General features: G+C 55.4%; 1 protein-coding gene across 1 annotated transcript; it reads right to left on the bottom strand.

Annotated features, from left to right (window-relative positions):
* Positions 1-4,351: 4,351 nt before the first annotated feature.
* Jund (JunD proto-oncogene, AP-1 transcription factor subunit) lies at positions 4,352-7,209 on the bottom strand. The gene has a single exon (XM_021219036.1). The coding sequence runs from the start codon at positions 5,905-5,907 to the stop codon at positions 4,882-4,884; it is 1,026 nt and encodes a 341-aa protein (XP_021074695.1). The 5' UTR covers positions 5,908-7,209; the 3' UTR covers positions 4,352-4,881.
* Positions 7,210-11,937: the final 4,728 nt, after the last annotated feature.

The following is an 11,937-nucleotide window of genomic DNA, read 5'->3' as shown; positions in this document are numbered from 1 at the left end:
GGGTTTTTCTGTGTAGCTCTGGCTGTCCTGGAACTCACTCTGTAGACCAGGCTGGCCTTGAACTCAGAAATCTGCCTGCCTCTGCCTCCCAAGTGCTAGGATTAAAGGCGTGCACCACCATGCCTGGTGAGACCCTGTCTTATACAACAACAACGACGACGACGATGAAAAACCTCCTGTTTATAAACCAGTGCTCTGGAGTTTGTAAAGGCAAGGTCCCTGGAACTGGGTACTCAATCTGTCTTGACGAGCTGTGAGCCACTGGCCAGTGAGACCCTATCTCAAAAAACAATACGGTGCCAGGCATGTGCTGAGGAGGCAGAGGCAGACGGAGTTCTCTGAGTTCCAGGCTAACCTGGGCTACATAGTAGCACCCTGTCTAATAAAAATGAAAGAAAACTCGAGTCCCAGAAGTGCAGTTACCTGTCCACGGTCACTACAGGGTCCACAGCAGAGCCTGGCTCACTGACGCCAGTCAACAAGGGTGACCACCAGACCTCTCCTTCAGGACAGGTTCCAGGGGTGTCCTCAGTCCTGGAGCGGTCACCGTGTCCCCCAGGCCCTCAAGACACCCCTGGCTTCAACAACGAGCCAGCATGGGCTCAGCAACTGAGCCCCCATTCTGTGACCTCTGCAACCCAAACCTTCTTCATCCAAACTCCAGAACAGTCATGTGTATGGGGACACCTGTGAGACAAAACCCCAGCATGCTGGGAGGAGCTGTCAGCGGGCTCACAATCAGCGATTGTCATCAGACCATGATGCTCATGTCACAGGGAAAGTGGGACTCGGACCCTGGGAGCTGGGGGGCACAACAATTCATGGTCACCCTACCTACATAGTGAGTTCAAGGCTACCCTGGGCTACATGAGGCCCTGTTTAAAAAAGAAAAGGAACGCCACCAGGTGATGCAGGGCCTGTTAAGAGTGCTGCGGAGGGGGAGAAACAAGGTTATGGGGTGGGGAGCGGAGAGGGGCCCCAGGGCAGTCGTCTAGGGACGCTTGTGAGAACACCTCTGAGACGCTCTGCTCTCTTAGTCACACGGCAAGCCCACCCTACCTTGGTGCTGGAGAAGAAAATCAGGCTCACAGGGTTGGTGCCCGAGGGCTTAGGGGACCCCAAATACAATCTCTGAGGGCCTAGCTACCTACCGCAGTCCAGAGGACACAGACATTCTTGGCAAGAGCTGGGTGACAGTGTGTGGTACCCTCACCAGTCCACTCACCTATCCCCAGAGCTGAAGCCACCAGCCCTGAAAGCCAGCCTTGGGACCCAGGCACCCAAATGTCTTTATGACTCCAGCTGAGTTCCGACCAATCCCCAGCAGCATGTAGGGGAAAGGGTTCTAGAACTTGGAATTGTGGCCCCTGACAGGACAAGAGGATCTGAGCTGTCCTGATAGTCCAACACGGAAAGAAAATTAGGGCTCTGAGCACAGAACTAGCCCTCCCACCCTTGTGTTTGGAAGGAGGTCTGTCACCACCTGACATAGCTGCTGAGCCTCCAAGATGTCCTGGAGACATCTCCTGGAGGGCAGGAGAAGACACGTGCAAAGCCTCATATGGCCTGCGACAGTTAAGTACCCAAGAGTTTATGGATGTTGGTGAGTTCCAGGCCAGTCTGGGCTACATATGGAGACCCTGTGTAGAAAAAAAAAAAAAAAAAAAAAAAAATGGGCATGCACTGTGAGCCACAGCCTTAGGAGGGGGTAGATGGAGTGAAGCCAATGTTCTGGGCCACCTCCCCAGGCTGGGCTCATACCCAACGTGAGTCACAGATGCTCCAGCCAAGGCTGACACACACCTTGGCCTATGCACAGCAGGCTCAAGCCAGAACCACTTCGCCTGGCCAAGGGGCTACTAGAACAAGGCCTCTATGCAAGGAGCAGACACGACCCTGTGGCTTTTCCCTGCTTCTCTCCTCTGTCCTTTAGCTGGAGCACTTCTTCTTCTTTTTTTTTTTTTTTTTTCTTTTCTTAGCTGGAGCACTTCTAGTGAGCCTATTGTTTCCTTGGGGCCTGGATATGGTGGTCTTAGCCCGTGTGCTAGATGAGACTCAGGTAAAGAAATGTACTTGAGGGCTGGAGAGATGGCTCAGCAGGTAAGAGCACTGACTGCTCTTCAGAAAAAGGTCCTGAGTTCAAATCCTAGCAACCACATGGTGGCTCACAACCATCCGTAATGAGATTGGATGCACTCTTCTGGTGTGTCCGAAGACAGCAACAATGTACTTACATATAATAAATAAATAAATCTTAAAAAAAAAAAAAAAAGAAAGAAATGTACTTGAATTGCAGAACCAGCCTTTCAGTGCTGGGGACAGAACGCTGAGCCCAGGCCCCTGGGCACATGATAAGCTGTCAGGAGTGCTTGGTGTTTTGAGATAGGCTCCTTATGTAGCCCAGGCTGGACTGAAACTCACGGCCCTTCTGCCTCTACATTGCAAGTGCTTGAGTCACAGGCTTGCGGTGCCCAGCCTGGCTCTGATCAGCTGACTGGACACTCCCAACACCAACAAAACCTCATTGGGTTGCTGCGGTGGCACATGCCTTTAGTCTCAGAGGTGGGAAAAACTGAGTTCGAGGTCGGTCTGGGCTATACAGTAAGACATCATCTCAAACAACAACACAAATCTTTATAAAGACCCAGACTCCATCTAACACTACAAAGCAGAACACTGCAGACACTGGTATACATGGTATCCCAACACTTCAAGGGCCAAAGGAGGTCAGAGTTCAAATTTCTACTGTGCTGTTCACAGCCTGTGGAACAGGTCTCCTGCCCTCCCTGGGCCACTGCTGTGTAATAGGGGTACAATAATCTTGGCCCTGCTGGGCGGTGGTGGTGCACACCTTTAATCCTAGCCCTTGGGAGGCAGAGGCAGGAGAATTTCCGAGTTTGAGGTCAGCCTGGTCTACAGAGAGAGTTCTAGGACAGCCAGGGCTACACAGAGAAACCCTGTCTCAAAATAATAATAATAATAATAATAATAATAATAATAATAATAATAATCTTAGCCCTATTTGAGAGGGACAGGGAAGAGGGGAACCCCCATTTCATAGCACATAAGAGGCCCACAAAGGAAGAGTATAGCTTTCATAGCTGCTGCAAAGCTCCACCGTGGTACCCAAGCTGGGACTCTTAAGTGCCTAAAGCTCAGGAGAGTGCCTACCCAGGAAACTCAGCCCTGGGTTCCATCCTCACACTGTGTGAACTAGATTGTCATCCCAGCATCCAGGGGACCTATGTTTAAGCCTTTTCATTACTAGCCTTAGTCTTACTAGACAGGGTCTGTAGCCCGGGCTGGTCTAGGATTTAGGAGTCTCCTGCCTCAGCCTCCCAAATGTTAGGAGGATGCCAAAACCACCAAACTGGACCCACAAAACAGTTCCATTCAGGGTGGGCAGGCAGGCACTCAGCGGCTTGCAGGGCTGTCTAGGGACACCTGCACCCACTGGGACTTCCATGTGACCCTATCACCCACAGTGACACCCAGGGTCTCAACAGCAGAGCCCAGGGCTGACAGGAAACTGTATACATAACATGGAGGAGGGGAGGGGAGACCTAGGGTCGGATGTTCCCACTGGGCTGAGCTGGACGACCTTGATTAATCTGCTCTAAGCCCAGGGCACTGAAAACGGAATGCAACAGGCAGGTGTGGTGGCACATACCTTTAACCCCAGCACTCAGGAAGCAGAGGCAGGGGGAGCTCTGCCTGGTCTTCATAGAAAGTTCCAGAACAGTCAAGACTACATGGAGTATCCTTGTCTCAAAAATAAAGATTCTGTGTGACTCAAGACAATTGCTTTACTTCGCTTAATATTGTTTCCTCAAAATAGGACAGCAGGTGCTTCGAGAAGGGGGCGTGTCAGGGAGATCTCTCAATGCACCTACATGATTCTAGGCTCCCACTTCATAGACTTGCAGAGAAGGCTCTGGGTCTGAGGTACCCTCTGAAACCAACAAAGGCGAATAAAATCTAGTGGGCACAGGCGGCAAGCCCGTCTCTACTCTGTATGGATGAATCCCGGAGGCCCCAAGCTTCTGAGCACTTCCTTTTGCCCCTTCCCATGTAGTCACTCTTCTTCCCAAAGGATATAGCAGCTAAGTTGATAGGCTAGTCCAGGAGCCTCGCGTCCCGGTGCCACCTGGACCTGGGCCGACAGCGTGCACCTAGGTGGCGCTCGCTGCGCAGCAGATGTGCAGGCACAGCCCGCGCCCACGCCGCGCTCCCCCCTTCGCTGGGGGAGGGGAGGAAAGAGGTTAGAGGAGGAGGGAGTGGGGGGATGGGAGAGGGCCAGCCCCGCCCACCCTCAGCCCAGGCGGGGGAAGAAGGAGGCGGACAGCCAAGCTGGCGTAACGAAGACTTTACTGAAAACACAAAACCGGCGAACCAAGGATTACGGAACAGGAATGTGGACTCGTAGCAAAACAAAACCAAACAAAAAGAGAGGGGATGGTGTCGGGAGGAGGAGAGAGAGCGGGGGGAGGAGGGAGAGTTTTTTTTTTTCTTCTTCCCGTTTCTTTAAAAAACCAACACAAGGAAACACACACGCAACACGCAACCAACGTTTGTTCCCGAGTAGAAACATAAATAGGGCGGAATCGGACACTCCCGTTCTCTCTTCCAAAAGGGGGAAAAAAAAAAAAGGCAGAGCGTGAGGCTGCGCGCCCCTTAGAGCCCCTACTCGGAGGTACAAAGGGGCAGCCACGCGCAGGACTGGGGGTACAGAGGCGGCGCGAGGGCGGGGGTCGTGCGCTCGGGGTCCCCATCCAGAGTTAAGGGGGGTCCGGCTTGTCGAGTCCGGGGGCACCGAGTCTCGAAAGAGTCCGGGGCGCCCCCCCACCGCAGCTAGTCCGCGCATGCGCCCCGCGCTCGGGCTCAGTACGCCGGGACCTGGTGCTGGGGCAGCAGCTGGCAGCCGCTGTTGACGTGGCTGAGGACTTTCTGTTTGAGCTGCGCCACCTGCTCGCGCAGCAGGCTGGCGGTGGACGCCAGCTCTGTGTTCTGGCTTTTGAGGGTCTTGACTTTCTCTTCCAGGCGCGAGATACGCTCCAGCTTGCGCTTGCGGCATTTGGAGGCGGCGATGCGGTTGCGCAGCCTCTTGCGCTCCGCCTTGATGCGTTCTTGCGTGTCCATGTCGATGGGCGACAGCGGAGGGCTGTCGCCGAAGCTCGGCACGTCCGGCACGGTCTGCGGCTCGTCCTTGAGCGCGGCCAGGCGCGGTGGATGCGGAGGTGGCGGCGGCCCCAGCGCGCCCGGGGGCGGCGGGAAGGGCACTGGCTCCGCGGCGAAAGCCACGGTGGCCGCGCCCCCAGGGGGCCCGGCGCCACCCGCGAAACTGCTCAGGTTGGCGTAGACCGGGGTCTCCGTGGCCCCGGGGGTGGCCGCCAGGTCGGCGGGCGCGGGGGGCGCGGGTGCCCCTGAGGTGGCCGCGGTGGCCGCACCCAGCTGGCTTTGCTTGTGCAGGTCCTCCAGCGCCTTGACGAAGCCCTCGGCGAACTCCTGCTCTTCGCTGGCCGCCACCTTCGGGTAGAGGAACTGCGTACTGGTCGGGGTAGTGGTCACCAGCCCGTTGGACTGGATGATCAGCCTCTCCAGCTCCGGCGACGCGAGTTTGAGCAGCCCAAGATCCGGCGAAGCCAGCAGCCCGTCGGGGGCGCCGTCGGGGCGCAGCGCAGAAGGTGCAGTGGCCGACCCTGGTTTCAATCCCGCCGCTCCCTGCTCCGCCAGGCTGAGCGTCAGCGCGTCTTTCTTCAGCATGCTGCTCGTCGGGGGCGCCCCGGGGAAAGCGCGGCCCGGGGGCGCGAAACCACCACCGCCGGGGGCCCCAGTAGCACCAGCGACGCTCGACGCACCCGCAGCCAGGCCGCTCAGCGCCTCCTCGCCATAGAAGGGCGTTTCCATCCCCACCTCCCCCGCCGCGCTCGGCCCCGGGGCGGGGGGAGTGGCCGCGGCCTCCCCGGGGGGCCCCGTATGCCCCCCAGTCCGCTGCCCGTACAGACCGGCTCGGGTGCCGGCCGCTCTGCCCCGCGCCGCCCGCGCGCACTCTTATAGCCTCGGCCCCCGCGATGAGCTCACCGCCCCCGCTCGCCATTGGCGCGAGGTGACGTCGTTGATTTGCATAAAGGGGCGGGAGCGGGACGCCCTCGCCTGGTGGCGGCCGCTGTTGCCAAGAGCGACGCTCGCTACATGGCACAACAACGCGCTGCATTGTGGGTTGACGTCATGGGGGTGGGGCTGGACGCGGTTTGGCCGGGTCACCACGCCCAGTTTGGATCGCCGGGCAGTCTCTGTCCCTACCCTGCAGTTTCTCGCCTCTCCTCCCTTTCTCTTCCTCCTCCCCGCTTTACTTCCCTCTGGATCTTGCCTCTCTGTCTCTCAGACTGGACCTCACCTGTGCGCCTATCTCTCCCCCGTCTCTGGCACTTCTGTGGCGAGATGTGCCGGGCCTCATAAACCCGGGCCCTCTGCGAAGCCACGCCCCGCGTCACGCCCACCGAAGGCACGCCCCTCGGGGGCCGGGCGCCGACCAGAGTTCCTCCGGCTGGGAGCTGGCAGAAGCTGGCAGGCGCTGGCAGGTGTGGGCAGGAAGCGGGAGGCAGAGGAGGGTCTCTTGGAGAGTCCCCACAACTACTTGGCTCCCTGTCAGTTTCACGGGGTGGAGTCGGATACCTAAAAGCTGACCTCTCCCGCCTTTTCCTTGGGGAAACTGAGGATGGCATGTGTGGAGTCCAACCACAGCCAGGGCAGCCATCAGTTGTACGTTTTTTTAAAATCTTTGTTTCGGGTTATCTTAAGACAGGATTTCATCCTCTAGACTCCGCTAGTCATGGACTTAACTTCCGTCCCCCCGTTTCATTTTCCCAAGTGTGGCAATAACAGGCCTGAGTCTCTTAACCTCGGCCTACAGATCTCGGTTTTTATTTTACATGTTGGTGTGTTTGTCCGTGTGGTTGTGTGTCTGTTTGTGTAGGTATCTGTGTGTGTGTGTGTGTGTGTGTGTGTGTCCAGGAAGGGCAGAGAAGAGTTGGCATCCTCCCTGTGTGGCACTCAGGCTGCCTGGCTTGGGTGCAGTCACCTTTACTTTCTACCACATGGCCCTGGATTGGGCCGTTTTGAAACACAATCTCACTGTAGCCCAGAATGACCTCCTGAACTCCCCAAAATCCCACCTCGGGCTTCTGGATGACTGGTATGTGCCACTGTGCCTTGATTTCAGTTATTAGGACATCCTGTACCCCAGCTGACCGAGGACTGAGGGCGATTTCACTGCCTTGGTCGGTGTGAAAGATGCGCCCATCACCTCATCTTAGCATGAGATTTGAGTTGGGTTTGTTGAGTTTTATTTTGTGTCTTGAGCAAGGATCTCTCACCTTACAGCTGGGGCTGGCTGGGAATTTACAGATGTGAATTTGCTAAGTGCTGGAGTTAAAGGTCACCGTGCAAAAGCTGGAACCCATTCACCTGGGACTCCTGGTGATGTATGGAAGTTCTGGGGTGAGCTTGTGGGGTTTTGGTTTTGGTTTTGCCTTTGTTGTTTTGAGACAGGATTTTTCTAGAGCTCAGGCTAGACTTGAGAAGTGACCCTTCTGCCTTCCTTGTGCTGTAAGGACAGGCGTTTACCACACATCTGTTCCTCTCAAGGACAGGACTAGGGTGCCAGGCCTCTGGGCAGCCATGGCGGTACACGTTTTTTTACTCCTGACTCTGCTAGGGCCTGAGGTGGGTCCCAGAGTGGAGGCTGCAAATGAGAATCCGCGCTGGTAATTACCCTCTTAATTAGTACAGTGTGCCACCAGGCCTGATGCAGGCTTTTCTGTTTGCTGGGAACGGTGGTAGAGGAGGTGGGAGCAACAAGTGCCTGCACACTCAAACCCTCCGGAGACCAGAGAGGAGTCTCAGCCCGCCTCCGTGACCCTCTCCGACCTGTCCCCCATGGGAGCTTCTTTGCACCTCAGGGCCTTTGCCCAGGCCACTGCGGCCTCGGAGGGTCCCCGCCCGAGCCTTGCCCAGTTGTTGCCTCAGGGAGCCACACACCCAGGTTTTATTCCCTTTTGTAGGCAAGTGACCATCCAGAAAGATAGGGTGGACTCTCCGGTCGCCACACACGCGGGCTTTGCGCTTCTCGGGCCATATCCCAGCCTGCCCCCACCCCAACACCCCCCACCGCCCCGGCCAAACGACTGAGCCAGCTAGTGCTGGCCAGCGGCCAGCCAGCCCCCCGGCGCCAGGCCCGCCTCTCCCCGGGGCCCGTACGGAGCTGGCGAAGCGCGCGAGGCTCCGCCCTGACCTTGGGACTTGGCCTTGGCGGGTGGGGGATGGTCGGGCGCTCTGGAGGCGGTGGTTTGAGCTGACTGGGGACCTTTCCCTAGGCAGGCTTGCATACCAAATTGAGTTTTGTTGAGACTCACTTTCCCTATCAGGCAAGGAGAGCCTTTTGTAGTGGCATGTAGAATGTAAAGAAATAGTAAGACCTGAATATTTTTGGTTGCTTTTCGAGACAGGGTTTCTCTGTGTAGTCCTGGCTGTCCTGGAAATCACTCTGTAGACCACGCTGGCCTCGAACTCAAAGATCTTCCTGCCTCTGACTCCCGAATGCTGGGATTAAAGGCGGGAGCAGCCTGTCTGGACTGATTTTTTTCTTTTTTTATTGCATTTCTGTAGGAAAAGGGCTCGTTGAGAGACTGGTGAGGGACCACAGCTTTCAGTCTGTTCTCTGCCATTATGTGGGTCCTGTGAACTCAAGTCAGCTCTCAGCTTGGCAACAAGAGCCTTTACCCACAGAGCCATCTCGACACCCCATCAGTCAGTTTTATTATTTGGAGAAACTTAACCTGCTGGTCTTGGGGTGCCCTTAGCCTCGGGGAAAAACTCCTACTAAACTTTCTAAACAACTGCAATAAGGAGTGGGGGATTCAAAAAGTCTGGGGGGGGGGCTGGACTGGAGGCGGTGCGGGTCAGTGGCAGAAACAGCGCCCACTCTGGATTCTGTTTTCGCTTCTGTCTTCCCTGGTCAGTGTCTGGGGAAGTGACTTGTACAGGGCGCATGGCCCAGCATGGAGACTGTGCACCCTTCACATTGAACCTGAAATCTCGTGGGCCTGTGTTCGAATCCCCAGGCTCTCGGGGAACCCTTCCACAGTGCGAAGATAAATTTGACTTTTCTAGTTTGTGTTCTCAGTCTTTCCTTGATCAGGCAGAAACCGATGATCAGCTTCATAAACCGGGAAGACAGACAGGGGGCCCCTGGTAGGGGCTGAGGCAGAGAGGGGACTGTCCCTGGAGTGTGAGGGCAGAGCTTGTGGGCACCGTCCCCAGGTGGCAGGGCCCGTGGGGCGACCGCATTCCTAAGGGTCGGGTTACCGGGAAAACCCGGCCTCCCGCCCCTCCCGCGCTGCTTCCGCCGGCGCCGGCCGAGACCGCAGGTGTTTGCGCAGCTTCTCCGACAGGCCCCATGTCCTGTTTTCTGGGTTGCTGCCAGCTCCCTCCAGCCTCATAAAACCTTTTTAAAATGAGGAAATGAAGCGCACCCTCAGCTTCCTCACCAGCGCAGTGTCTCTGGGACGTTTGTTGATGACTGGTTGACAGTCAAGAGTTACCATAAAGGGCTCTCTCCCGGAGAAAACCTTCCCATATCAACCTACCCACCTCAAGTGTGCATTAAAAGGCACCTGCTATGTGCCCAACCCTGACTAGGCCGAATGTGGCCTGCCCAAGTGTTTCTTTTACTTTGTTGCTTTGGCCCATCCTAACCGCTCACAAGGTTTTACTGAGCATATACTACCGGGCTTGGGGGTGGGGGGTGTTAAACCATCTTTTCTCTAGGCTCTTTCACAAAAGATAGGTTCTTAAACATGACATTTATCCCTCTATTTGGTGTGTGTTTGTGCACGAGCCGCAGCCCACTCCTGGGGGTCAGAGGACAACTGTGTCAGCCTGTTGGTTCTGCCTTCCGTCATGTGGATTGCACTCAGTCTCCCTGCCGCCATCTTAGCAGCCAGAAGGGAGCAGCAGTTTGCCTAAGCCGAGTATGGGGCCCACTGTCACCAGGCGGCCAGAGCAGCAGCTGATAGTGTGAAGGTACCCTGGGCTACAGGAGCAAGCCCATGTCTCAAAAGACAAAACAAACAAGAGTAAAAGAGTGAATGAAGTGTTTTGTTTTTTCGAGACAGGGTTTCTCTGTGTAGCCCTGGCTGTCCTGGAACTCACTCTGTAGACAGGCTGGCCTCGAACTCAGAGATGCCCCTGCCTGTCTCCAGAGTGCTGGGATTAAAGGCGTGCGCCACCACTGCCCAGCCTGGCTCTCATTTTTAAAAGCACACCCCTTTTCTGGTTTGCTTCAAAGTACCCTATGGGTTACAAGGATGTCAGGCCGGCTTCTCTCTCCATAAATGGGACTAGAGACACTATGAACTGATACAGACATAGGCTGCTCCCCTCTGGAGCACCAGGCTGGGCTGAGACCTCACATGGGGTGGTATTCAAGACAGTGAATCCCTGAGCCACACATAGCTAGGTGCCCTTGTTCCCTCCTGTCAAGTGTATGGAACCCAATACACAGTATGTACTCAATTACTGAATCCCAGTCTCCAGGGTGATGTTGGATTCCCTGTAAGGAAGGGGTTGCCTCCGTCCCTCCGACATCGCCCCAGCGCAAGCGCAGGCTCACTTCCGGGTTACAGGGTCTGTGGCCAACGACCCCACTGGAGAAAAGGAAGCTCAGCTTTGATCTGGAGGCCTCAGGACTGTCCCCACCCACAGCCCTGTAGGCCACTGACAGACTTCCTGTGCTATGTGAATGAATAGCATTGAAAGGTTTTCCAGAGGGGGCAGTAAGTGGGGGAAACTGAGGCAGCTGTGCACACAGACCTCCATTTTTGAAGAACTGGGAGGCAGGTATTTGTAGAGCTCAGCTCTGGGGTCCCTCAGCAAAGACCCCCCACCCACCCCCATCCCAAGGACAGACCTGAGCTGCTATGGCTAGGGAGTGACTCGGAGGGAGGGCTGAGGAGGGCTGGAGAAACAAGTCGTTGCACACCTCACACCTTTCAGCCTTTCAGCCCAGACCTCTGGAAGCTGAGACCACAGGAGGATGACCACAGTCAAGGCCAGACTGGACTACAGAGGCCCTGTCTCAATAAAGAAACACCAGCCTGATGCCAGTGCCTGGCAAACACACAAGTGGATGCTCACAGTCACCTACCTATTGGATGGAACACAGGGCCCCCAATGGAGGAGCTAGAGAAAGTACCCAAGGAGCTGAAGGGGTCTGCAGCCCTAAAGGAGGAACAACAATATGGACTAACCAGTACCCCCAGAGCTCATGTCTCTAGTTGCATATGTAGCAGAGGATGGCCTAGTCGGCCGTCAATGGGAGGAGAGGCCCTTAGTCTTTTGAAGATTCTATGCCCCAGTATAGGGGAATGTCAGGGCCAGGATGTGGGAGTGGGTGGATTGGGGAGCAGGGAGAGGGGGAGGCTATAGGGGATTTTTGGAGAGAAAACTAAGAAAGGGGATAGCATTTGAAATGGAAATGAAGAAAACATCTAATAAAAAAAATTTTTAAAAGAAAAAGAAAGATTAACCATTCAGAAAAGGATGTGTCCTGTAGAGACTTGAGGGTCCAGGGAGGGGATGGCTGGGGGGGGGAGCACCGTCTCAGAGGCAAAGGGTAGGGGGTATGGGGTGAAAAACTCTAGAAGGAGGGACCTGGAGGAGAACAACATTTGGGATGTAAATCAATAAAATAATTAATTAAAGAGAAAGAGCGAGGGAGAGAGAGAGAGAGAGAGAGAGAGAGAGAGAAAGGAAGAAGAAAGAAGAAGAAGAAGGAGGAGGAGGAGGAGGAGAAGGAGAAGAAGAAGAAGAAGAAGAAGAAGAAGAAGAAGAAGAAGAAGAAGAAGAAGAAGAAGAAGAAGAAGAAGAAGAAGAAGA

Source organism: Mus pahari, chromosome 19, assembly GCF_900095145.1.
Source record: "Mus pahari chromosome 19, PAHARI_EIJ_v1.1, whole genome shotgun sequence".
In the NCBI taxonomy this organism is placed as follows: domain Eukaryota; kingdom Metazoa; phylum Chordata; class Mammalia; order Rodentia; family Muridae; genus Mus; species Mus pahari.
The sequence above is the reverse complement of the archived record's forward strand: the minus strand, read 5'-3'. Positions and strand labels throughout refer to the sequence as shown.